The sequence below is a fragment of the Siniperca chuatsi genome, linkage group LG18 (genome assembly GCF_020085105.1).
Source record: "Siniperca chuatsi isolate FFG_IHB_CAS linkage group LG18, ASM2008510v1, whole genome shotgun sequence".
Taxonomy (NCBI): Eukaryota; Metazoa; Chordata; class Actinopteri; order Centrarchiformes; family Sinipercidae; genus Siniperca; species Siniperca chuatsi.
In genome coordinates, this window is record NC_058059.1 from 1,470,009 (window position 1) to 1,497,994 (window position 27,986).

General features: G+C 41.7%; 2 protein-coding genes across 5 annotated transcripts; both read right to left on the reverse strand.

The window, feature by feature from the left end:
• Positions 1-6,511: 6,511 nt before the first annotated feature.
• Positions 6,512-16,341, reverse strand: atp6v1b2 (ATPase H+ transporting V1 subunit B2). The gene is made up of 14 exons (XM_044174233.1): positions 16,104-16,341; positions 15,126-15,181; positions 14,513-14,611; positions 13,637-13,730; positions 13,354-13,431; positions 12,700-12,839; positions 12,221-12,322; positions 11,766-11,863; positions 10,941-11,064; positions 10,685-10,835; positions 10,523-10,605; positions 9,753-9,857; positions 9,529-9,658; positions 6,512-8,418 (listed from the first exon to the last, which is right to left on the reverse strand). The coding sequence occupies exons 1-14, from the start codon at positions 16,324-16,326 to the stop codon at positions 8,282-8,284; spliced, it is 1,620 nt and encodes a 539-aa protein (XP_044030168.1). The 5' UTR covers positions 16,327-16,341; the 3' UTR covers positions 6,512-8,281.
• Positions 16,342-17,360: 1,019 nt separating this feature from the next.
• Positions 17,361-23,977, reverse strand: dusp11 (dual specificity phosphatase 11 (RNA/RNP complex 1-interacting)). 4 transcript variants are annotated; one of them, XM_044174236.1, is made up of 9 exons: positions 23,576-23,977; positions 22,386-22,485; positions 22,162-22,293; positions 21,935-22,058; positions 20,928-20,988; positions 20,802-20,848; positions 20,636-20,711; positions 19,979-20,098; positions 17,361-18,654 (listed from the first exon to the last, which is right to left on the reverse strand). In XM_044174236.1, exons 1-9 carry the CDS (start codon positions 23,611-23,613, stop codon positions 18,249-18,251), a joined length of 1,104 nt encoding a protein of 367 aa, XP_044030171.1. In that variant the 5' UTR covers positions 23,614-23,977; the 3' UTR covers positions 17,361-18,248. The 4 variants fall into 4 exon arrangements, with proteins under 4 accessions (XP_044030171.1, XP_044030170.1, XP_044030173.1 ...); XM_044174235.1 differs by having other exon boundaries at positions 17,361-18,657; XM_044174238.1 differs by having other exon boundaries at positions 22,386-22,461; positions 23,576-23,976.
• Between the last annotated feature and the right edge of the window lie 4,009 nt (positions 23,978-27,986).

Below are 27,986 nucleotides of genomic sequence, written 5' to 3' on the forward strand. Positions count from 1 at the left end.
TCCAGTGAGAACAGTTTACTCTCTTTTGAATGTTTTTGTATATTTTGTATGTTTTTGTACTGACCTCATGCACATTTTTCATTTGCTCCACTTCCTGTTTTGGCGCTATAGCTGGTTACAGTAAACACAAGTCAAAATTCTGGGTCCTGATTGGTTCATACAGCCTGCTCCACATTTCTCAAAGTTGGGAACACACGTCCACATTTCTGAGTTTGTATTAATTTGAACGATTTACGTGTTGCTTTCGAATTGGTTCCAACTTGACTTTTTGAAAAAGTGACAGCCATAATCAATAGCCCTCGCAGGCTGCAGTGAAATTAAGATAAGCATTCTCACACTAGCACAAAAATTAGATATGCTGCCATATTATAGTCTGACTCGCATATGAAATGTATCACAATGTGGTGCATTTGCCACCTTTAACTAGGGAATCGTTCCAAGACACTTAAGAGGTTTGAAAAAAATAGTAAATAGTACGATGGCGCCACAAAGCACAAATAAAGTTTGAGACCCCTGCAGCGATGCTGAAGCCTTTAACACTGACCGCCTGCTGCAAGCAGCCACACACAGCTTCCTGCAGAGCGTCTGTCCACACACACACACACACACACACACACCCACAGTGACGCCGTGGCAGAGGACCAGTCACTGTGAGCAATCAAAGCAGTGTAGAGAGACAGAGACGCCACATACCTGCCACCATCCATCAACATCACAGCCTCACACTCGTCCATTCACATTGCTGTCAACAGGAGGAGAGGAGGGGACAAGGAGACAAGTGAAGGACAGAAAACAAGGAAAGAGAACAAGGAGAGGAAACAAGGAGACTCCACTTCAGAGCCCCGAAGCCGACGACGTCTGCGGCACCATCAACGTGTTTACAGTGAAACAGTTCGTTATCTTTAGAAGCACGTCTGAGTTCAGGATCAAAAGGAAAACCGTATTAAACCCAACAGATCCACAGTGAGAGAGCGAACGCCTCGCGCAGGACAAGACTGATGGCACGAAGGTGATGAATCATTTCTAAATAAAGAGCACAGATCTGTTTCGACACCTCCGGGGCTCCTCAAACATTTCACTTTGTGGAAATCAAACATAATGACTCCTTGAATTATTTTATAATGATGACCAGGCATTTTAAATTATTGCTACAAATGACCATGTTACCCTGCTGTTCTCTGGATCTTTAAAGATAAATAAACCAAAAATAGAAAAGAGGTTTTCTGTAGAACTACAATTATTTTCACGTGTGTGTGTGTGTGTGTGTGTGTGTGTGTTATATGTAAACGTGTGTTACTAATGTTGTGGGGACATAAATCTGTTTACACAGTCACATTGTGGGGACTCTCCTTCCTTTTGGGGACAAAACAAGTCCCCATAATGTAAATTATTACATTTTAGGGTGAAGACTTGGTTTAAGGGTAGGTTTAGGTTATGGTAAGTCTCCAGGAAATGAATGTAAGTCAATGTAATGTCCTCTGAAGTAATGGAAACCCGACTGTGTGTGTTTTGTGTGTGTGTGTGTGTACGATCCGACTCTGTTGACCTCAAGGATGAAAAACCCTCTTAAAATGCCAGCCGACAGGTCTGTGCTCTCCTCAGCTGAAAAACTGATTTACAAGCAGCTCCCACTGGGACCGAACTGACGCTTTACCCCCCCAACACACAGCATCACAGACAGGTGGACAGACAGGTATCAAATCAACACAGTGCATTCACAAGATCACTATTGCATTAACACTGAGTTCTTTTCTCTCGCGTGTCTTCAGAAGTGCATTTGTCCTCACCCGAGCTCTACGATATGCAAGTTTAACAAAACCACAGAGAGAAATCACATGAAAACAGTTCAGCTGCAGCTTTATCTCAGTGTCTCTGCAGCTCTCACTCAGCCATCCGCAGGAAGTTTGAACCAGTGTTTGGGTTTAGCTGCAGTGTAGCTTTCATCTCTCATAAAGCTCCTCTGAAAAAACACTGGTCTATATCAGACGCTTCTGGCACTTAACCGACTTTGACTCTCATCTTTAAGTTGAACTTTCATGCATGACCTGGTGGTACTTTGGGAAAGCAGTGAGTCATCTTGACTGAATGTGGAGTGAAATTTCTCCACCTCTAATTTTATTATTGGATCACGGAGGGGTGATAAAACTGGAGGATCGCTCCACTGGTGAACTCGCACAGGCCAACAGCACCTCTCTGTGGTCATCTGCAGAACTGCGCTGTCACGTCCCGGTGCCACCCTCGCATGGATCTCTACATTAAACTGAATCAGGGCCAACTCTCTTTCACTCTCTGGATAGCAAGTGAATCTGAGAGACTTGACTCACCTGTTGCAACCTCATTTTGTAATTTACCTTCAGGTTTTAAGCATCTATACATTACTGCAAATATTAAAAACCCTGTCACTCCAGTCAATCCAGTAATTAACCCTGCTCTGGTGTCTATTAATAAATGGTCACATCTCTCAGTTTCTATAATTGGATGTATAAATAGAATTTAAATTTATATTCTGCCTAAATATATGTATTTGCTCTAGCCCATTCCATTGAAACCTTCAACATCCTTTTTTGGCACAAAACAAAAAGTTTTCAAAATGTATATGGAATAATAGAAAAAACAAGAATAAGATTTAATATATTGTATTTGGGGGTGCACGGTGGCAGAGCGGCTAAAGCCTCCCAATAAGGAGATCGTGGGTTCGATTCCCGGGCCAGACCAACATCACACAATCTCTCTGGGTGGGGTCTGCATGTTCTCTCCGGGTTCTCCGGCTTCCTCCCACCGTCCATGTGTAGGTTAATTGATAACTCTAAATTGCCCGTATTGAATGAATGTGAGAGTGAATGGTTGTCTGTCCTTGTCTGTGTCTGTGTTCGCCCTGCGACGAGTTGGCCACTGTCCAGGGTGTACCCTGCCTAAGGCCCAAAGTCACTGGGATAGGCTCCAGTCACCCGCGACCCCTAACGGGACCAAGCGGTAGAAAATGGATGGATATTGTATTTGACAAATGATTGCCAGTTGGTACCATTGTGCTGGATAAATTAAATGTATTGTTTCTCAGATTCTTCAGACGTTTTTTGGGTAAGAACATCCACTCTGCCTAAATACTGTGTGTACTTAAACTCCAAACAACTTGTCAAATAAAAAAATACACAAAAATCCATTTGTAATGAATACAATTGGGGTCAGGCTGCAACTAACGATTTATTTCATTAGCGATTAATCTGCAGATTATTTTCTCGATTAATCGTCTATAAAATGTCAGAAAATAGCGAAAATGCCTGTTATAATTTCCCACAGCCCATAGTGACGTCTTCAAATGTCTCAAACCCAAAAGATATTCAGTTTACTGTGATTCACGACAAAGAAAAGCATCAAATCCTCACATTTGAGAAGCTGTAACCAGTACTTGAAAAATGACTAAAACAATTATTCGATTATCAAAATCGATCGATCAACTAACTGATTAATTGACTAATCGTTGCAGCTCTTTTTTGGTTTGAAGTGCAAACATTTTTAGGGGAAAAGCCTTAAACCTGGCACTCCTGACCGTGGATTTAAACTGTGATGGGCCTTTTTTTTGTTATTTTCCGACATTTTGTGGACAACTAATTGATTAATCGATAGTGAAAATAATCGTTAGTTGCAGCACTAGTATTGAACACTGAAAAGACTGTGCACTAAAAAACATTTACAGATCTAAAGATTTATATTCACATCAGAAAGTATCAATGCATGTATCAAATACATGACTTACACACTCTTCTATATACATGACGTACAAAAAATAGCCTACAAGGCCTTCAGTATTCTGGTTAGTTATTAAAGCAAATTACTCTGTATACAGCACAGCTAAAAAACAAAACTAGCAGCAGACCTTCTGCAGCCTCGCTCACAAACCACACAGTCAACAGGTGACTGAATGAGCCGAACAAACTGAACCAGGATCAGTCTGTTTCATAAAGCTGCTTTATACACAGTTAGCTAGTTTTAACTGCTTTATACACAGTTAGCTAGTTTTAACTGCTTTATATACAGTTAGCTAGTTTTAACTGCTTTATGTACAGTTAGCTAGTTTTAACTGCTGTATACACAGTTAGCTAGTTTAGCTAGTTTTAACTGCTTTATATACAGTTAGCTAGTTTAGCTACTTTTAACTGTTTTATATAAGTTAGCTAGTTTTAACTGCTTTATATAAGTTAGCTAGTTTTAACTGCTGTATACACAGTTAGCTAGTTTTAACTGCTTTATATACAGTTAGCTAGTTTTAACTGCTATATATACAGTTAGCTAGTTTTAACTGCTTTATATAAGTTAGCTAGTTTTAACTGCTGTATATACAGTTAGCTAGTTTTAACTGCTTTATATACAGTTAGCTAGTTTTAACTGCTGTATATACAGTTAGCTAGTTTAGCTAGTTTTAACTGCTTTATATACAGTTAGCTAGTTTAGCTAGTTTTAACTGTTTTATATGCAGTTAGCTAGTTTTAACTGCTTTATATAAGTTAGCTAGTTTTAACTACTTTATATACAGTTAGCTAATTTAGTCCAGTGGTTCCCAACCTTGGGGTCAGGGATAATTAGTTATTAAAATCTGAGAAGTTTAGAGGAGAAGTCACTCTTTAGTTGAATTGTAGAAAGATAAAAATATGTATGGTAGTCAATGGCGAGAGACATAATTTTTTGATCCTGTTTGAGTTGTGCCATGAATTACACATATGATGTTTAATAATTTAAAAGATAATTTTGCAAGTCAAGAAAGTCGCAGTTTGTCTTGGTGCCATTTAGTTTTGTGTGAAACCGCTCAGTGAACGTCACCAGCACCAACATGGCCGTCACCTGTAACGTTGGCTCACCTGAAGTGTTTCATCCAGACTGCTGGTCCTTTTATCAGCCGGGGAGCCGAAGAACCAGTCACACCCGCCGCTAGTGTGACTAAATCCGGAGCTCTGCCTGAAAAGTAGACACAGAGTAGCTTAAATCGGAAACACTCAAGTAAAGTACCTGAAAATTGCACCTTAAGTAAATGCACTTACAGCAGTTACCTTCCACCACTGCACACCTACATACAGAGCAGGTAAGGCAGGACATTTAGCCATTACAAAGCGAATCTGACTCACGTTATTTGACGTTTCAGCCGCAGAGATGAGTCACGTAAAGTCCCGCTGCACGTGTTGCTGCTCATTGTGTTAGTGTGTTTGTTAGTTAGTTAGTTAGTTAGTTAACAGAACCACCACTACTAGCCTAACTCTCCCTGTTGCTTCGTTTAAACTGACTTGCTGTCGTTAGCAGTGAGGCCAGCAGTGGCTCCACGTGTCTTCTCCAGAGACAGACCGCACCTGCCCCCCAGGTGTCCCGCCGCACCAAGCACGTCGAGATACACGGTGGTGGAAGAAGCACTATATCCAGAAGTAGAAATACTCTGTTACAAGTAAAAGGCCTGCATTAAAACTTTTACTTAAGTACAAAAGCATCAAACTATATTTAAAGTACCAAAAGTAAAAGTACTCATGCATTAGGCTATATTATATTATTATTATTATTATGATTGGATTGATGCATTGATGTGTTCCTCACTTTAATGTTGCAGCTGGTAAAGGTGGAGTTCATTTGAACTACTTTATATTCTGCTGGGTGGCTAGTGAACTTACCCCTGGGGATCAATAAAGTTTTATCCTCATCTACAATAACACGTCATAATTAATTTGTTGATTATATTTTGTATTATTAATCTGACTCTGCAAAGGAACTAGTAACTACAGCTGCAGTAAAAAGTACAAGTAGAAGTATAATGGAAATACTAAAGTAAAGCACAAGTAGCTCAAACTTTTACTTAAATTCAGTACTTGAGTAAATGTACTGAGTTACTTTCCGCCTCTGTAATAGGCAGGATCACTTCTTACTGTGTTTGCTGGCGATGTATGCTGCTAGTCATCAGTTATTTAGATTAACATTATTTCTTTAAGCAATTTTTACTCAATCAGCAACTTAGTTGTTGTAATTCAGCTACAAATGAGACCTGAATTAAAGTTATCCTGACGCAGGAGCCGTCTGAGGTGCTTCACAACGACAAAGCCAACGTGCTGATGTTTAGCAGGTTTATCTTGTTCACCATCTTGGTTCAGTGAACACAGAGCGCAGCTGAGGCTGATGGGAACGCCAGCAGCTCTGCAGGTGTTTGCTATCGGACACGCTAACATGTCGACCTGATGGTGGCGCTAGATGGAAAGTCAGAGGATCAGCAGAGTTATTACAGTTCATCCTGAGGGGAGCATGAACGATGAAGCACGTCTCATCGCAGTCCAGCAGCTGCTGATGCTTCAGTCTGGACAAAGTGGAGGACAGACGGACGTTAACATTCAAAGAGTCGGACTGCTAGCATGGCTAAATATATTGATTAGTGCAGCTTTAAGAGGCTCACAAATTACAGCTCTATAGGAACAGGCTTCTGCTGTTACATGGAGCCTGTTTATGATGGTCCATTACAACATTAAACACCACATCTGATCATAAATAATCAGAGACAGCAGCTTTTATTTCATGATACTTGAGGCACCAACAGGAAACATTCAACAATGCATGCAAGCTGATTAATATATCCAGTCAATATGCACACACTGTTCAAACAGAAATACATCGTTTGTAGACACTTCATGGCTGAGAACTTAAAAATAACACATACACAGAAAACATGAAACACAATCATCACTTCAAGCTTTTGGCAGCAGAATAAAACGATGCTAATTTAAAGAAACCACGACAACATCAAGAGGTAAAGGAATGATGGGACATTTCATTTAAACCCACACAGCTTCCTCACACGTATCATCATCATTAAAATGCTCTAATATAATTCTTAATCTTCTGGCTCTCCCACTACAGACGTGGCTTTCTTGAAAAGTATCAAAGCTAGTGTCAAATGGAAAAATCGCATTCTTCCAAACGAGGCCTTGTAGCCCATGGCAGTACATGACACAGTGTCACCATCGTACGGCATGCACAAGGACATGTGCGCTGACGGACAAGAGAAAAACATTTTAATGAGCACACACGCCTGTCATCAAACTTTTGGGGTGAGACTGTTACTCGTGCAGCAGCTGCAGTGTGTTTAGACAGAGAAATGTTGACTCAACAGCTGCATGGTAAAGCTTTACTTCAGCCTTTAAAGAACAAATAGCAAAGTGTTTATTTTTGAGTAAATCGCACAGCGGGCTGACAGCTTTACTCTGTTCTTGACGAGGCCGATATGTTTTATATCTACAGGAATACTTAAACGATCTGAAAATATCAACCTTAAGGACATATGTGCATATTAAAGAGTAACTTAACACCCCCTAAAAATCTTGTCCTCGCTGACCTCCAGAGGTTAAACTTCTCGCCTTGCTGCAGTGATGTACAGGTGTACTCCAGGACACTGTGACATCACTGTTGGGTGTGGTTACAGGTGCAACGCTTCTGACCACACCCAACCCCAGCCAGCAGTGCTTTCAACCAGAGAGGACAACGAAACACTGATGTTAAAGTTTCACCGGGAAGTTTTCAAACTACAAACTAAACAAACGGTTTATATTTCTGAGCTGATTTTATGCATGTTTTGAAATCTGCATTGTTTCCAATCATGTTTGCTTGCTAGCAGTCTTCTTCTTCTTCTACCTTTAAAGGACCAGTTTGACATTTTGGGAAATACGCCGACAGTTAGGTATTCAGATTGATACCACTTCATGTCTGTATGTAGCTGGAGCCAGCAGTCGGTTAGCTTAGCACAAAGACTGGAAACAGCCTGGTTCTGTCCGAAGGTAACAAAACCGAACCTACCAACTCTAAAGCTCGCTGATTAATTATTTGTTTAATCCCTACAGAAACCAAAGTGTAAAAACAACAATTCACATTTTACAGGGGGTTTCTACCTGATGGTAGACGTTATGTGAATTACTTTGTTTATTTTTGGACTTTGCTAATTATAGACACTATAATCAAAATGTCATCATCATCATCACCCACACACACATTAAAGACACGTTGTTCCCTTCCTCTACACTCTTTACATTCACACTGCACACACACACACAAACACCTGTGTATGTTGGAGTATTTTCCTCTCCGTGTTTCGGGTTGTTTAAGCGGGAATGGTTTGTTGCCAAGGCCACATGAACGTCACAAGCGTCAGGACGGTTACAGCATCACATCATATGTAGTAGATCACACTATACTGTATGTATGCAGTGAGACTTCACTGAACAGATGGAAGCGGCAGGACTGGTAGAGATACCGATGAGTGTGTGAGTTAACGTTTGGCTTCTCGGGGGTAAAACTCGGCTAAGGTGCTCTGAGGGATCCTCTTCAGCATCTCTTTGGGGAAGATCCTCATGAGCTGCCATCCGATGTCCAGCGTCTCAAACACGCTCCTGTTCTCGTAGGCACCTGCACACACAAACACATGTGGAATATCAATAAATCGACTTCGTGTTGATCCGGTGTTGGTTTTAGATGTGTTTCATGCAGATTCACTAAGCTGAAAGACTTTTAAAAGACCTTTTTAATAGCACATAGAATGCAATTTAATACCCGTTTCATGGTCAAAGTATCAAAGTATGATTTATAAACCAGGACGGACAATATGATCTAGATTCATTTATTATAATATCACATCTTTTTCAGTACTTCCCAGCAGTACATAACAATCATTTCTAATGACATAATTAATTACATAAATGCCAATTAACCAAATAAAAATGATCAATTCATTTAAGTTTTTGCTAAAATCAACTGTGACATCTTTTAAATCACTTCTTATCATGTCTTATCTGTTTTATTATTGTTTTTATCTCGACACTGACCGCATCTGATTGTTTGATACTTTTCTATTTTTTTATTCAAAGAACACCAACTGCACCTGTCCTCCCAAAGCACCCCACGATTTTTTTTATCTCATCTTATGTTATTGTTGTTTCATTTCCATTTTATTTTGTATTATTTTAAATGTCTGATTTTTTTTTGCCTCGTTGCCTCCTGACATGTTTTAATCCTGGTTCAACCATGTAAAGCACTTTGTAACTTTGCTTTGAAAAGTGCTGTATAAATACAGTTAATCATTATTATCATTAATATTATTTTCTGGAGGAAACTAAATTCAATGCTTTTGAATTTGAAGTTGTTTTTTGCAACTAAACTTTGTTCAATCTCTGCAGAGCCGGGGTGTCAACCTCAAATTACCTTTTGATTTTAAACGGAGCGCAAGTGGCCGTCAAAAGCGAGATTAAAAGCGTGAGTCTTAAGATGTTTCTGAGTGCTGAGCGAAACACGATGATCTCGTCGAGTCAAAAGATGCTTGAATCTACTTTCACTCCTTCTCATCAGGATCTTCGTCCTTCAGGAGACGGTGGAGAGGCTGTACAGACTGTAAAGCCCCTGAGGTAAATTTATAACAAATAAAATGTACTTGACCTGACTAGTCCTTAGGCCTGATAAATGACTTCAAAATCTAAAATAAATGTGTCTAATCGACTGATGGACTGCCGTGCCCCACTGCACCTTGGGAGATGAAGTTTTTCTCAAACTTGGTCAGGAACTCCAGATAGAGCAGGTCATCAGCTGTCAGAGCCTCCTCCCCCACCACTGCCTTCATGGCCTGGACATCCTTCCCTATGGCATAACACGCATACTACACACACACACACACACACACACATTTTCAGAGTGGGATGGCAAAAGTAAGTACATGCAGTATGAAACAGGAAGTGTGTGTGTGAGCTTACGAGCTGGTTGGAAACATCAGAGTGGTCTCTGCGGGTCATTCCCTCCCCGATGGCAGATTTCATCAGACGAGAGAGAGACGGCAGCACGTTGATGGGAGGATAAATCTAAACCAGCGGAAGGAAAGAAGACAAGATATCGATGAGATGGAAGGAGTAAAAACTTCTACCTCTGCTGCTTTCTATCCTCCGAAATACAGAGTCACCAGCTGCTCGCACACATCCTGTCCCGGCTCCAGAGGAAACGAACCGGATCTGCGTTTCATTTCAACAAGACGCCTCTGACAGTCAAGGTTGTTGGTTGGTTGTTGTGTTTTGTTTTGTCTTTGTTCAATAGTGCAACAATGTGCATGTCATGTAGGCTTATAAATTTAAAGAATCTCGACGAAATGCTCCGGTTGTTTCCGTTTTATTTTGGTGACATGACATTTGTAAGATGAAAGTCAGCCATATAACCAGTCTCAGCGGCGTCACAATCCTTCACACCGCAACACTTTCTGGAAGTGCTTTTCTTGCAAAACCAACTCCTGATGTTCATATTCACAGAAACAAAATGGTTGCTAATATAAGAGTACATCAACTTCATCAAATATGCTGAAGTGCTACTTTCAGAAACAATAAGAGAGAGAGAGAGTTTAGTTTTTATGTTAGGTGAAGTCTGAACAGATGAGTTCTCGGTCTGCGACGGAAGATGTGTAGAGTTTCTGCTTCCTGATTCCTGATGAGCTCGTTGTAAAGTATCTAAACATATCTGTGACACCGCTCTTCATTACCTGTCTGTTGTGAAGTTGTCTGTCCACGTAGATTTGTCCCTCAGTGATGTAACCAGTCAGGTCAGGAATAGGATGGGTGATGTCTGAGAGACACAAGATCACGCTGTAAGACCAGCACTGCAGTCATGAGCATCCGGAGCGTGTGGCTGAGTGTGTGAGTACCGTCATTGGGCATGGTGAGGATGGGGATCTGGGTGATGGAGCCATTACGTCCCTCTACTCTGCCAGCTCTCTCATAGATGGTGGCCAAATCCGTGTACATGTAGCCAGGGAAACCTCGCCGGCCCGGCACCTCCTCTCTGGCTGCAGACACCTGAGACGGAGATTGGATGAGTTGCACACAGGTGAGTAAATTCACGATTTATTTCCCATTTAACTATAGTCATTTCAGAGTAAACGCACTGAAACCGTGGCTGACCTCTCGGAGAGCCTCCGCGTAGGAGCTCATATCAGTGAGGATGACGAGGACGTGCTTCTCACACTGATAGGCCAGATACTCTGCTGATGTCAGAGCTAAGCGAGGCGTGATGATTCGCTCGATGCTGCAAAAAAGAAGGGAGTTTAACCTCTTCATGAATTAGTCATTTTGGGCCTATTTCCACCTGTTTTTACGTAACTTAATGCTTAATGTCTTTGGATGTAAACATCACAGAACCATGGTTAATGGCTTCATTTGAAGAACACACTTGTACTTTTAAATGTTACAACTGAAATTAATGAATTTAATAATTCACTCCATGAAAATAAAGGGCAGTGAATACACACTTTCCGTTAAATAAATTAAAAATGAACTTTTGAAATGAACATTTTTTTGTTTCTTACAGTGAACCTCCAAACATCTGACTCATAAAGCTCACTCACTCAGAAACTTTACATTTCCCGGTTCCTACACTTCTTGTTTACAAGTGTACTAAATCTGAAGTTGATATTTAAAAGCTCTCAGGTTTTACAAGGCAATTAGTACGAAATGTACCTCACGTGTCAAATCTATCCGAAACCTCTCCAAAATGGCAAAAACGTGCTTTTCAATATTTCAAGAAATAATCATTTGTTTCAACAGATAATCTCTTCTAGCGACAACAAAATGAGGGGATTTAAATTTGGTATAGAAAATGGAGGTGTGGGTATCCAACCTCATCATCCCTCAGTTTCACTGTCTGTGTTTTAATCAGTAGGAGGCAAATTATTCTTTTGCATCGTCTTTTTTTTAAGTGAAAGGAAGGTGATGAGTCAAAGGTCATACGTGGGGTCGTTGGCCAGGTTGAGGAACAAACACACGTTGTCCATGGAACCGTTCTCCTCGAAGTCAGACTTAAAGAACCTGGCTGTCTCCATGTTCACCTGGTGGCAGAGAGAAGAACCTTTAATGGGGAAGCGTATTCCCGCTGTCATGCTGTGTCACTGCACTGTGGACATCTCTTGGTGAAACCTTTGCTAAAGCTCTTCTCTCGCATTTCCTCTTTCACTAGTATCTCTTTTTCCTTCTCTTCTTCTCCCCTCTGTCAGTCTCCATGAACCTCCGTCATCGACTGGAGCAACAGTCTGACGGTGCGAGTCTGGGTTTGAATGCATTTTTTTTTTTAATTTGTGAAGGAGGCGTGTTCAAGCTGAAACGGGGAGGTTAAGTTGCCCTTTAAGTTCACTCTCGGCCTTCAAAGTGTCAGAGTTTGCTAGAGAAGAAGGATCTGAAGTTCTCACCCCCATGGCTGCAAATACGATGGCAAAGTTGTCCTCGCTGTAGTCCATCACGTCCTTGGACTTCTTCACCAAACCGGCCTGCCGACAGATCTGAGCTGCGATCTGACGGGCCGAGGGAGCGAGGGAAGAGAGCAGAAAGAGAAACGTGGAGGAAATCATACGAATAGGCGCTCTTTAACAATATCTGAACAAAGTCATTTATTCATCTTTAGCCTAATTAAAAAAAAATTCTCTTACTTACTTTAACCTAATTAAATCTAGCTAATTACAGGGAAGTGATACAATTAATTCATCAAATTTAATTAAGATTCAGCCCCGAGGATTTGGCACACAGAACATATCGGTCAGGAAATTAACTTAGCTTTGAAACAGCCTGTGTGTGTCTGCATGTGTACCTGTGTGTTCACATGTATTAATGTGTGTGTGTGTGTGTGTGTGTGTGTGTGTGTGTGTGTGTGTGTGTGTGTGTGTGTGTGTACCTCATTGTGTGGTAGCCCTGCAGCAGAGAAGATGGGTATTTTCTGCCCTCTGGCGATGCTGTTCATGCCATCGATGGCAGATATGCCGGTCTGGATCATCTCCTCGGGGTAGATACGACACTGAGGGTTTATAGGCTGGCCTACAACATGAAAACAATTACTAGAATCACACAGATGGGTCATATTTCATGTAAAAGCCAACATAAAGTGTGTTAGTAAGGTAAGGTGGTCAAGCCTATTTGGCACACCTGTATGTTTTTGCAAATCACTACACAAAGTGCCTTTGGCCCGTTGCATGCTTTCATGAGGCTGATGAAGATAATGAATAAGGAATAAAAGATCCTGATTATATTTTTGCAGGTTGAGTGTGCGCTAACACTGTTCATTTGATAACACGCTCCTGAAGTACAAGCTGTGTGCCAAGCTTTTCTCTCTTGTTTTTATTATGTTCGAGTAACCTCGAAATTGCCCTAAATGTGCAGTACTTGAGGAAATGTACTTAGTTACTTTCCTCCACTGTTTGCTGCCGTATTTCCATGTAGCAAATATCAGCCTCACCTGACTCGCTGCTGCTCATGCAAACCGAATATTTCCTGCTGCTCCGTGTAAGTTCATTAAAACTCAGAGCATGCCCATGTCAAACAGTCAACGTACCCATGATGTCCAAGAAGTCTTCAGCCAGGACTGTGGGTCCTCTGTCGATAGGTTTACCAGATCCATTAAACACACGACCTGCAAACACACACACACACACACACACACACACACACACACACACACACACACACACACGTCTTCAGATAAGCATACATTCAGTTTAGGATTGTCAGTAGAGTACAAAGAAAACTAACCGTCACTGGTAAACATGGATCTATATAAAGTCGCCTCAGTTTGCACCTAAATGAATGTGACATATTTATTGTGTTGTGTGTCGTACCCAGCATGTCCTCGGAGACAGGCGTCCGCAAGATGTCTCCTGTAAACTCACAGCTGGTCTTCTTGGCATCGATACCTGAAGTCCCCTCAAACACCTGCAGGGGGCAGAGTGGAGGAGCTGAGGATGAGGAGGACGGACAGAAGAGTTCATCCACACTGTGCATCAATCATCACATCGCAGGAGCAGCGGGTTAGAAGGGTCCTCCCACTGTGGGTTACATGCACTCTGTTTTAGAATTTGCCTGTTTAATGTTCATTTTAAGTGCAAGTCTGTGCACATAAACCTCTGAGAAAAGTTAAAGGTAGGATGGAAATGGGACTAACAGGAGACCTGGACCTCTGAGGATGGGGAGCTTAAAGAAAGTCAGATTTTCTCTGTGCTTAGACACGGCAGTGCTTTGAGCTAAATGCTAACATCTGCGTGCTAACATGCCCACAGTGACAATGCTGATGTTTATTGGGTATAATGTTTACCATGTTGGCCATAGTTAGGGTTTTAGCATGCATCTCCTCCACCTCTACAGTGCTGCTATTGGTTGAAAACATAATGCTGAGGTCTGAATCTCTGTCAGGTACTGCAGGACACTCTACAGAATGTTTTAGGAAACCAGCGGGTTACATATTTTTATTCAGAGCTATCAGTTATCTAAATTGCTTTATTATTTTTATAATAAAGTATAACAGGGTAAGTGAAAGCTTCGACAGTCATGGACATTTGTTGCAGTTGTCACTCAGAAGCACAAATCTAAACCTCATGGTGGCGCTAGAGGAAACGTCAGAGGATCACCAAAGTCAGTAGCATTCATCCTCTGGGGAACATGAATGTCTGTGCAAAGTTTCATGGCGGTCCATCCCAGAGTTGTTGAGATGAGCGTACCTGCACCACAGCTTTGGAGCCGGTGACCTCCAGCACCTGCCCGCTCCTCTTGGTACCATCAGGCAGGGTGAGATGGACGATCTCGGCGTACCTCGGAAACTGTTGGAGCGAAGCGGGAACGCAGGCGTCAGTTACAGGGAACAAGTGAGCGATGCGAGTTATTCTGCATGTTCCAAACTGTGTCCGTCCTGTTTGAGATGAAGTGTGAGGAATGTGGCGTTATAAAAGCTTTCGAAAACATATCCAGGAACATGCACCTGCTTTGGCAGTTAATGGAGCTACGGGGGGGGACTCCTGTTAGATTATAAAGCAAGCCAGCATGGTGCGCTTGTGTAACAGCCAACAGAGTTGCTTTGTAGTAAAATATTTTAATGGGCCTTCCCTTCCCTCTATGATCCATCTCCAGCTCCCTCTGTGCCGTTTAAAACACGAATACAAACATGCTGCACTTCACCACACATGATAAAAATAACGCTCCGTCGGTGGATCAGAAATTGTCTGACTTACTTTCTCTCATGAGACTTGAGGGCGTTAAAAAAGGTGAGAAGTGATGGGAAACTTAAACTCTGCGCTTGTCTGTCCAGAAAAGGAAAATATGAATCACAGTCCTCACCTTCACCTGATCCAAAATCACCAGCGGACCATTGACTCCGGACACTGTTTTATAGGCTGAGGACAGAAGACAGGATGTGTTGACGACAGTGCAAACACAGAACCTGAATGGATTCCTGCTGCTCTGAGACTGGGAATGCAAACACAAGTGTCAGCGGAAGGCAGGCCTGCAGCTACAGGTGAGCCTGAGCCACCTGAAGTTGAAATTAGATCTGATCATCGATTCATCGTTTAAAGTCATTTTTAAGCAAAAAACTCCAGTCACCTTTAGGTTTTGGACGTTTGAAGATGTCTCTTTGGACCTGGGAAACTGTGATGGACATTTTTCATTATTTTCTGAAAGATTTACTGACCAAACAATAAATCGATTGCTTACATTTATTAGAGTAAAATAATCAGCCTCTCCGAGGTTGATCTCACGCTCACAGATGTATTTTATACACAGTATTTCTGGCAGGAGGACGGGGGAGCTGCAGGCCCACACACATTCCTGCAACTGGGGATTATTTTCACTCCATCAGTTAATCATTTCGGCTAAATGTCAGAAAATCATGAAATATGCCATCACAAGTTTCCATCTTCTGTTTTATATCTGACCAGCTGTCACGGTTAGAAGATATTCACAACAGAAACAGCAAATATTCACATCTGAGAAGCTGCAAACAGTGATTTGTTCTATTTAAAAAAAAAAGAAGACAGTTCATCTATAATTATTGCAGACTAATTTTCTGCCAGTTGACTAATCGATTTATCTAATTGTTTCAGCTGAAATCACTGAATCATGGTAAAGCGCACGCCGTGTTCACCAGATGTCTGACAGGTGAACGGGTGACTGACAGCTGATGCATCGTCATCAGTCTATGTGACTTCAGCATTGTTTGATTTCTTTAAAATGACGCATACCTCTTTGTAGCTTTAGAAACACAGAGTGCTGCAGGACTCCTACCGCCCTGACAGATTCAGACACAGAGGGACTCACTGAGGCGGGGCTGGGATATATAGTCCCGGCTCACGGCCATCACATGCTCCCGGGAGGCGGCCGGAGCGGCGGCCGGAGCTTTGTTCCCGCTGACGGCCGAGGAGAGCTCGCTCATGGCCCCGTTCACCATCCCTCTGAGCGCCTTCATCGCCATGTTTCCACCTGCAGCAGCGTCCGAGTCGTGACAGCCTCGGCGCATGCGCAGTGAGCACACCAACCGCATCACGAGGGATGCTGACTGAAGAGGGATACAGAAACTGTCCAAAGTTATTGATAACAACAGTCAGTCCTCTCTTAAAGGCAGAGTCGCTTCAAAATACGGGAAAATAGTACATTTAGAAGATTTACAGGTAACTTAAAGGGACATTTCCCAAGTGTACAGCAGTAAATGTAGTTTTATCTAGTGAAGCTGTATAAGGGTTCATGTAAAAAATCACTTCCCTCTCTGTACTGATTCTAATAACGTGAAGCTTTTAATAGGAACGTGATTCATTTATACTTCAGAAGAAAACTAATCAAGTTCAGCGAATGACTGAGGTAACAGGTCAGGTGTTGGTCGCACACCAGAGAGCGGTGTCAGTCTGAACATCTATAACTCTCAGCAGCAAAGCAAACGAGCGTATTTCCCAAAATTCAAAATGTGGAAAAAAAAACACAGTGAAGTGTTTATTTGTTTGACTTTTTGTCACTGTGAGTCTGCACTTGGGCACAGTGGTGCTGTGAGCTCATGACAAAGCCAACACACTGATGTTTAGACTGCTGTGTTCACCATCCTAGTTTAGTAATCAGCAGTAAACACAGAGCGCAGCTGAGGCTGATGGGAGCGTCAGCAGCTCTGCAGGTCAGAAACCAAAGTGTCGGACACGTTAACGTGTCGACCTGATGGTGGCGCTAGATGGAAAGTCAGAGGATCAGCAGAGTTATTACAGTTCATCCTGAGGGGAGCGTGAACGATGAAGCACGTCTCATCGCAGTCCAGCTGCTGCTGATGCTTCAGTCTGGACCGACAGAATGACGTTGCTTTGAATCTCGTCCCCCATCACTTACATCGCGAAGGCATCTTTTAATGTCCGGTGCGATCGGCAGGAAGGATTACAGCAGGAAAAACCTGTTTCCATGTTCATGTGGGCCCCGGACTATTGTTTTAATACGGACTCAGATCGCTGTGAATCCTTTAAACACACGCTCCTCTGTGGAGCACTCGCTGGCACTGAAAGCAAAACTGGCACTGAAAAAGGAAACATTGGCACTGAAACATTTGTTTTGGAAAACATTTTATTGGCACCGAAACAAGTTCCACTGAAAAATAAAACACAGGCATTAAAAATTATTTGGATATTTTTTGCTTTCTGATGTGTTTTTCAGTGACAGTGTTGTGCGTGTAGGGGAGGGGATACGGAGAGCGAGACGTCCATATAAACTGCACACTAAGGAGAGAACGTCACTCTTCCTGACCCGGCCGTCCAAACGGTCGCTGCTGCCAACACTATGTTGATCTAAAGTGTTCTCGTCCTGTTTCAGTCCTGCGGTCGAACAGCGGTGGTACAGACACACAAACCAGACAGCAGCCAGGTTCTAGTTTAGCCCGTCACCAAGTTGCTCACGAAATTAACGTTATTGCGGGCGACGTTCGTTTTAACTGGCGAAAGTGCCGCCATCGCCGGCTGAAACTGAGAATCTGTAGTACGCTGGAGCTTTGCTGATGCGAAACAGAGTCCGAACCAGCGCAATCAAATCATTTTTCACATTCAAAACACTCAAATTTTCACTCTCATACGCAGTGAACCGCTGCAGCGCGGAGGCCGGCTGTGTTACAGGAGAGCTGCAACACCAGCAGGCCGAGGTGACAAACACAGCAGAGTGCAGTAAAGTTCGGCTTGTGATCGGTTTTATTTTAGATACCGATCCATTAAAATATGCCGATACTTAGGATCGGCTCGGGACATCTCTTATTACTTATTCATGTGGGCATGTGAGTATTGTTTTAGGACAGACAGTAGATATCCAGTATAAAGCTCAATTAAATGCAGCGACAGACCCATAAAGAGGTCTGTGCTGCGATCAGCTCAGCTGTCATCACACTGCAGCTGTTTAAAACTGAGGGCAACATCTCAGCGTCCCGGCTTCTGTCAAACGCAGGTCGGACTAGTAGTTGTCATATGTGTTGTCTTTGTTTTTGTGTGAATGTCTGTGGTGATGTCTGGGACCTGTCCACTCCTTCTCAGGTCCGTCACGGAGGCTGTTGGACTCGCTGGTCCAGCGTGGGGAGTATTGGGGGAGGGGAGGAGGAGCTCTCCTTCTGTCCTCCTGCCGGCGGGAGTACTGACGCCACTCCGGCTCTGCTGGAGGATATCTGGACCGGCTCTCCTCTGGGCTGGGGGGTCTCCTCCACTGGCTGTCAGGATGAGAGCGGGTCCATCGATACGGGTTGTGAGGGGCTGCCGTTGGTGGATAGAAAGGAGGCGGGGGTAACAATGGTGGACTGGGAAGACGGCCGTCGTGCGGATGGTGGTGATGTGAGCGGTGGTTTGTTCCTCTTGGAGGGAAAGATCTGCTGGAGGAAAGAAAGACAGAGGACGTTAGAAGAGAGAGAAAGAGGAATCTGTCTGTAAATAAATGACTAACATGCCCACTGAGGAAGGCCATGTCCACAGCGAACGCTATGAGGAACGTTCAGTCACATAGTGATCTTTGATTTTAGCCATGCTAGTGCCGTGGCTCTGCAGATGTCCGTCTGTCCTCCACTTTGTTCAGACTGAAACATCTCAGCAGCAGCTGGACGGATTGTGATGAAACGTGCTCACTGTAGCTGCAGATTTATTGTACTGGTATCAATCTGAACATCTGACTCTCAATAAGAAAGCGAATAAGCGCATTTCCCAAAATGTTGGGAAGGAGGAATTTTTCAAAAAGCACTTTCAAGCCCAGATGCTAAATCACCAGGTCGTCATGACTACAGTTTCAAAAAGTGAATAAACATAAGTTGGAAGTGTTTATCTTTATTTATTTGACTTTTTGTCAATCTGAGACTGTACTTTGGCACAGCGGTGCTGTGAGCTAATGATAATGTTAGCATGCTAATGTTTAGCAGGTATAATGTTCACCATGTTCCCCATCTTCTTTTAGCGTGTTAGCATGCTAACATTAGCTAGTTAGCAGTGAACACAGAGTGCAGCTGAGGCTGATGGGAGCGCCATCAGCTCTGCAGGTGTTTGGTCAGAAACCAAAGTGTCGGACGCGTTAACGTGTCGACCTGATGGTGGCGCTAGATGGAAAGTCAGAGGATCAGCAGAGTTATTACAGTTCATCCTGAGGGGAGCATGAACGATGAAGCACGTCTCATCGCAGTCCAGCAGCTGCTGATGCTTCAGTCTGAACAAAGTTAGCGTTAACAAGAAGAAGACGTTAACATTCAAAGAGTCGGACTGCTAGCATGGCTAAATATATTGATTAGTGCAGCTTTAAGAGGCTCACAAATTACAGCTCTATAGGAACAGGCTCTGACTCTCCTAATGGCTTCTCACTGTTTTGTTTTTTTATTAATTGATAAGACTGTGTTGAGGTGTAAAGGCGTTCTGCCATTAGACCCCAGAAAGTATGCAAAACTAATGAAACTCAACAACAGCAAGCTATAAATACTCAGAGATCCATCTTAAAATACAAAGTGTCTGTAAAAAAACCAAACATAACTCCCACTCCACCCCCTCAGACGACCCTCACACCGGGCAAAAACACTGGCATTTGTTAAGAAGTTGTCTGCACAGCGGGGGTGTTGATGCATTTGGAGATAGGTGTCACAGGAGGTTAAGGGGGTCACGTAGAAAAAGTAAAGGTCACATTTTTGTTTAAGCGGTCTTTTGAGCTGCTGTCCCCACCTGTGGTACCAGGACTCGTTAAAGAGGGGCTGTCTCTCCTCTCTGCTGTCGGAGTCTAACGGCCGACGTGTGGCGCGACCTCTCTTCGGCTCCTGCTCCGACTCCTCCATCCCCTCGTTACTGTTTCAAAAGATCACACGGGACAGATCGAGTCACGCGAGAGCAGACAGTTATGTGAAATAATGAATCATATATGACATAGGACAAGTCTGACTGTGGGCCCCCCTCAGACAGAAGTTCCCATGATGCTTTGGGGGAAGTAGACAGGAAATATAATTTTGGCCTATATTTGTTTATATGTTGACAAACTGTCCCATCAGAGCAGCCGAACCAGCAGTCAGCAGCTCCTGTCTGCAGTGGACCCGTGGACGGACAGACAGCTGTCTCTGGATCACTGTGAGACTGAAGGAAACTTAGAAACAGCAGGATTCTCAGGCAGGTTCTGCAGCGTCTATTATTTCTAAGCTGATTTATGGACGTTTATTGGTGATGGACAACTGAGATAATATCCTCACACTGAATCTAAAAACATGTGTTTATGTGTGTGTGCTCAGATGACTTGTTATGACGATTTAACGCAAAATGTGGCAATTGGGGACTAAGGGTTTTCACCTCTGCTAAGTGCAAACCATACAAAGCCATAAAAAAAACCCTCACCTCCTCTTCGGTCCACATTGTAGATCTTCTAGATAGTTCTGTCTTTCTATGGCATGGCCCCGCGAGGAGTTGAACACTGAGAACAAAACAACATTTAAGATGCTTTACTTTCATTCAGAGATGAGCCCGACGCACATTCAAATAGGAGCCTAACATCAGTACTCACACTCTACAGCCTCTTTAGGATCCATCCCATCAACATCTATCAGATACCTGCAGGTCAGACACAGCAGTTAAACACTGTCCACACCTAACGTTCAAACTGCCACAGTACGGCTCCTTCTGTACACACCTGCAGATCAGATAGCCGGTGCGATTGAGGCCGTGGGTACAGTGGACTCCGATCAGTTTGTCTGGAAAGGAAACGACAGTTCACTTGTATCAGGTGTATCTGTAAGAGCACAGTTCATTTAGTTTACCAGTCACATACAGAGCTGTACCTGATAGAAAAGGTGTTCTGTGTTGTCAAGACATGAGACCAGGTTCAGAAGAAGCCAAGAGTCTGTGTTTCTCAAAATTAAGACAACATTTCCTACATTTCTCTCTCCTGTAACAAAGGTTGTGTTTCTTGGCCCTCCTGTAAATAAGTGACCCTAACAATGTGTTCAGTCTGTTGGCCTGTAACAAGGTTTCAGCTGCTTGTTTTCTCTGCTCAACACTTCTTCCTCTCTGCTGCACTTGAATCGCGTAGCTTCGTGTTATTTAACATACACATGGAGTATTCAGGGTACAGCAGCTGAAAAAGTGTCAAATATGATAAATTTGATGCTTTTCTAGAAAGTTAAACGTACATAAAGACGCTGCCGATTTGTGTCTTGATACGCATCGTATATACAGAGAGAGAGATGCTATGTAAAAACCTTTGTACTGTTAATGCACTCACCCCACTTACTGTTAAAATCATGTTTTGTTTCTTTAATCGAGACCTGATGCTTTGATAATGTTGTGTTAGCATCTTTAGCACGGAGAGCTCTCTCCGCTACTGCCTTATCTTTGACTGATGTATCTTTTTAGGAGAATTATTAACTGCAAATAAAAAAATGACTAAATGATTTTTTACCCTAAGCACTATAACGCAGACCCTGAGTAGAGTCTTCCTCTCAGGCTGCGCACAGCTGCAACAAGGTAGGGCAGACTGTATGTAGCCGGAAAGGCGAAACTCGGGGCAAAAAAAGGCTGCTGGGCTCGTTGAGCTTATTGCTCTGAGCACACGATGTGATCGAAAGCAATGCAGACGAGTGAATCAACATCATCCCCCCCAGTGGAACTCGTTGTAGTAACTCTTCATCTTCATCTCACCGTTATCTGCGTTGTCTCGTAGAAACTTGCGTACGACACGTTTGAAGCTCAGGATTGTATCGTCACTGGGAACCTCGTGACCGGCCGTGAAGATCTTCACAAACAGCAGAGACTCCGGTACGTCCTACACACAGGAAACGTGCATGTTTCATTTATTTATTTGAGTTTTTATCCATTTACATTGAAAAAGAAACCCCATTAAAACACGTACGCGTGTGTCTGTTTACCTGTAGCTTGTAGTAGCGTGTGGTGAAGGTCAGGTCGATGATCAAACCAAGTTCTTGGTTTTCTTTGTTCAAAGTGTCCCGCAGCTCCCAGGGACCGAAGACATCAGAGCATGGAAGCTGACGCGTCAAAGACTAAAGGAAACACACAGATTTTCATCAGCAGCCACAATCTCGCTGCTCTGTGTCAAAATCAGCGATATACAGACTGAGAGACTTCCCGTTACCTGTTTCAGGGGCACTTTGAAGGCAATGAAACGTGTCCCGCGGAGTCTTTTCCCAACAGCTTTGTAATCCAGCCATCTATCGGGAAGAAAAACATCGGGGCTGCAGTGACACACAGCTGTTATTGTCAGATTAATGGGTTTGTTTTGTTAATATGTGGTGGGGACTTTTATAAAGCTATTGTAGATTGAATCACTTTAATCCCCTAAAGGATCGTTCTGGTGCTTCTTCATGTTCAGACTCAAACCAGCAGTGAACGAACAGGTAACAGGTGTGTGTGTGTGTGTGTGTGTGTGTGTGTGTGAATCAGAGCTGATGGATCTTCTTCCTCCATGTTGTCCAGAAACTATTAAAACACATCAGTGAGCCGCTCTGTTGTTCCTTCATCACCACGAACACACACACTGTAGTTTATTCTGCCTCAGGCCCACACACACCGTCCTGCTGCCCCAAACACTCACTACAGCACCACATGTGGATTCATCCGCCGCTGGAAATAGTCCCCAACAGATGCTCTGTTTCCTCCTGTTGGTCTGATAAAAACTACAGCGAGCAGCTGTTTGAGGAAACTACTTTTTTTAGCCTTTTTAAACAGGAAGCTACAGATCTGTGACGGGCCGACATGTTGTTGGGTTGTGTCTGCGTATGGGATTTGTTGACAAAAATAAAATTATAGAATTAACATGAATTTAATACCTTAATATTAAAAATCTATTTATACTATTACGGTCTCAGTGGGTGGTAGAGCCCACCAGTACAGGCACTGGTTCCAGCTGTTATATCAGTATGAGTTTACTGTATGTAGGTGGATCAGTAACTTGTCCGTATTAAAATATCTAAAGATACATTTGAGGTAAGGTAAATAATACATACTGACCAAAGCATCGTCAGCTCTTAGATATTCAAACATCCAGCACCAGTGGAGCTCTATAGTGTCTGAGGTCTTTAACACATCAATCAGTATTAATCAGAGATTACTTAGTGGCTGTTTTCCCAGTCTGAATATTAAACTTTACATAACAGCAAGATGACTTCCATGGTTAGATTAATGCTAGCTAAACACAGTTACTAGTTATGAACACTCAACAATCGCATAAAGGGTTGACTATAAACCGTTTTAATCCCAACAGAAGCCTAATCAAAGTCAGCTCGACGTTATAACAGAAGAAAAGAGTCCGTTTCTGTCGCTCACCTGTCCGGTATGCCGTGTCTCTTATGGTTTCGGGACATTTTCAAAGTCTTCGTCTATCTTTGCCTGTTTTAACCAAACTACCCAAACAAAACTGTTAAAAACCTGAATGTTACCACGTGTAGCCGCAGACCACAGCTAGCCAGCTCATAGTGACGTTAACCTTATACAACCGGCTGCAGCCACAACTTTAAAAAACACCGACTACAAGTACAGAAAGTATCTCCAACCAACTGTCTAAATATAGCAGTTGCCATATTAAAACTGCCAGGCATCGGAGCCTCCTGTTTCGTTTGACCACAAACGAAAGCAGCTGTGTGCTGGGTAACGCCGACTACAGTCGCACGTCGATGACGTAGCGACGCGCCCGCGACTGCCCTCTGGTGGTCGATGTTGAAACTACCACAAAACATTCTTCTTCTTCTTCTTCTTCTTCTTCTTCTTCTTCTTCTTCTTCTTCTTCTTCTTCTTTCTTCTTCTTCTTCTTCTTCTTTAACGGCGGTTGGCATCCAGCTTAATGATGCATTACCGCCACCTTCTGTTCCGGAGTGGATCAGTCAGTAAAATATAATCTACAAAAAGGGAAATTAAATAAAAAAATAAAAAAATAAATTAAAATTTAAAAATAAAATAAAATAAATAAAAATAAAATAAAAATAAAAATAAAAATAAAAATTAAAATTAAAAATTTAAAAATTTAAAAAAAAAAAAAATAAAAAAATTTAAATCAATAAATTTAAGAGAAAAAAAATCAAACAAAAAACAAACAAACAAAAAACCCAAATTGTATTAAAACCCTTACCATTATATCTTATAATAAAGCCCAGTTTCTCTCACCTGTGCTCTATCATTCACACTTAGCATTGTTTTTAAAGTGAGTTTCTGCATCCCTGGTTCCTTTTGTCTGTTATCCATCATCACTCTCTCTCTCTGATGTTTCCTACAATGTAGAATTACATGTTCCACCGATTCCTCTTCCTGACACTCCTCACACATACCCGTCTGATGTCTCCCCACCATTTTTAATCTTTTATTTAGAGCACAGAGTCCCAGCCTCAGTCTCGTTAGTACCGTTTCCTCTCCTCTGTCTCTTTTTAAAAAAAAATAAATCTTTATTAAGTTTTAACAAGTTAAATACAAAGTTTACAAAAACACAGCATAAATAATTCAATACAATTCATACAAGAATACTAAACATAATACAAAGTGGTAAAAGTGTAAGCCAATATGAAGTGCCAAGCGATAAAGTGCACAAAGAGGTAAAATATTAAAAGTCCAGTGTGTTCCAGGGGAATAAAAGTCTTTTATCTAAAGTTCTCCTCTTCTCTGTCTCCCCCTCCTACCTTATTTACTTTAATACTCTTTTGGAAATGGTATAAATGTCTCCCTTTCCCCTCACTGTCCCACATTTATTGCCATTTTTGGTTAATTTTCCCCCCAGATTATACATTTTACTTCCGCTTTACTGATTCTTATTTGCATTTCTACATTTTCCTTCTTTAATGCCTTCTTTGCGACCTTGTCCACTTTTTCATTCCCCTTCACTCCTGTGTGCCCCCTGGTGGTCGACGTTGAAACTACCACAAAACATTCTTCTTCTTCTTCGATTTTTACTGGCGGACTACAAACCAGCGTTAACGGTGAATGCCGCCACCTACTGTATCGGAGTGTAATAACATCATGACTTTAACCAAAACTAACAGACGGGGGAAAAAACAAAAATTAAATAAAAAATTAAGTAAAAAATGAAAACTTGCCACCACATCACGACACCACAAAACATTTGTGTGAGTCCTCTGTTTTGTTGTTTGTGGAGACATTTTGATCCTAATGTAACCGAGTGTTTTCACTTAAGTACCGCACTCAGGAACACATTTGAGGTACTTTAATACACATTTGAGTATTTCTATTTTAAGCTACTTTATACTTCTACTCCGCTACATCTCAGAGGCAAATATTGTACTTTTTACTCCACAGCTTTAGCCAGTTAGCCTACTTTTAAGATTTTATGTACAAAACACATGATGAACTGAAAACATGATAATACATCATGTTTTATAAGTTTGTAAGTATATATATATATATATATATATATATATATATATATATATATATATATATATATATTATATATATTCAAATAGTACAATATGTGTTAATAAAAACACTCACAGGGGTAATTTTTCATTCATTATGAATACTTTTACTTTTGATACTTTAAGTAGGCCTACATTTTGCAGATAATACTTACGTACTTGTATGTTCAGGCTGCTTGTTATATTTTTAATCAAGATATTTGTTTGTAATGGAGTGTTTCCACAGTGTGGTATCGCTACTAAAGGATCTGAGTAGGCCTACTTCTTCCACTGCTGTCAGACTGTATGTACTGAGTGTGTGCTGGGATACGGAGGAAGCCTGTTCGCCTCTTTAAAGGAAAACAGTTATTAGTGCAAACTGAAATATACAATGAGGAATCAACACACTTACGCAAACCATTGATATTATCCCAAATCGAGTGGTAGAAAGTAACTAATCACATGTACTCAAGTAGACCTACTGTACTTGTGCTTTTTAAAAGTATTTTCATTTTGTGTTTCTTTCTGCTTCTACTCCACTACATCTCAGAGGGAAATATTGTACTTTACAGTTATGTGAAAGCTGTAGTTACCTTTCAGATGAGAATTTACATTAAAAAAATGGACAGTACATTTATTTGTCAGGGAACAGGTACGAAAACATTAATTAGCTACTAGCTCATTTCCTTCTGCAGGCCCTGGGCAGGTGGACACAAACACTAATACAACTTCTGTACTTTTACTTGAATTTTTAACATTTGTTTTGTAATGAAGTATGTTTACATTGTTGTACTGGTACTGCTACTTTAGTTAAAGATGTGAGTACTTCTTCCACTACTGCCTGAATCCAGAACTGATTACTGAATGCAGCACATGAAGCGCTCTGTCAGCACATACTCCCGAGGCGTCTTTAATGAGTTTCTTTGTTTGATCATCAGAAACTGACAGGTTTGATTATGGAGCAGCACTCGGTGAATGCATGGTGAATGGTTGTGTGTCTGAAGATGCAAATTAAAGTGAATATGACAAAACAGAAAGATGAATGACTCACAAGCCAGACGTGGAAAATTAGTGATGACTGTTTTCCTTCTGACCGCAACCTGTGTGACTTGATTGGTAACATTACTTGTCTTGGCATGGAATATAATGACGAAACGTCTTTTTATGGAGAAGGCAAGAGGGTTTATAATTCGTATTTTTAACAGAAGGTTGAATACAAATCACTAGACTGGAATTTTAATTGAACAAAAGCTTTAATCCAAACTGCAGTCCACTGATTAGGATTCAGCCTTCTTGTAATCGCCCTCTTTGTCTGGCACATATGAAAAGTTAAAAAGGGATGCACTGAATTAAAATAAGAGAACACAGTAAAAGTAAAACCATAAATAGTTACATCTCACGCAACAGTAAGGACATAAAATCAATGCATAAATAAACAATAATAAAAAAGGGACAGAAATGGAGAAAAGTATGAAAAATATGCCAAAGACATGTATCATTTCCATAAAAACAGCATGTAAAATTTAAAATAACTACGAAACGGAGCTCAAAACAAAAAGAGAACAGCCAACTAGACAGCTAAAACAAGAGAGCTAGCAGGTGAGATAGCCACAGCTAGCCTCAGCTAAAGCTACATTTACTTACTGATTTTTCCCTAGCCATATCTGTAATTGAAAATGACACATTTTGATGAACCCATTCCTCTGTAAACACATAAATAAATGAGGCAGCAGCTTCGGTAAATCCAGTCATGATGGAGGAAAAACACCTACAGTTCAACTCCTGCTATCAGGAACTACCATCTTAGCTTCTGACTCTGTTGGAATTAATGTTATTACATGTGGTTCAGTTACATTTAAATCACATCTTTAAAGGTATTAAACTGTAGATTCATTTATTATATTGATTTCCATATAGCCAAAATATTACAAGTAGACAGACACCTAGTGAAACAGAGAAACACTGAGCCTTAGAAATGTCCAAATGTCCTGTTATTATTTTAGTCACTTATATTTGGGGGATATTCATGCTCTAAGTTGGAGTTTGGAACCACAGTTTATATCATTTGGGGGCTGTAAACAGGAATGTTGCCATGAAGTCAGTGAGTTAGCTGTGGGCTACATCTTGAGTCCTGTTTTTTAGCCTATATTTGTTTAAATTAGCAAAATTAAAAGCAGCCGAACCAGCAGTCAGCAGCTCCTGTCTGCAGTGGACCCGTGGACGGACAGACAGCTGTCTCTGGATCACTGTGAGACTGAAGGAAACGTAAAAACATGATGATTCTCAGGCAGGTTCTGCAGCTATAAGGAGCGTCTTTTTTTCTATGATTTCTAAGTGGA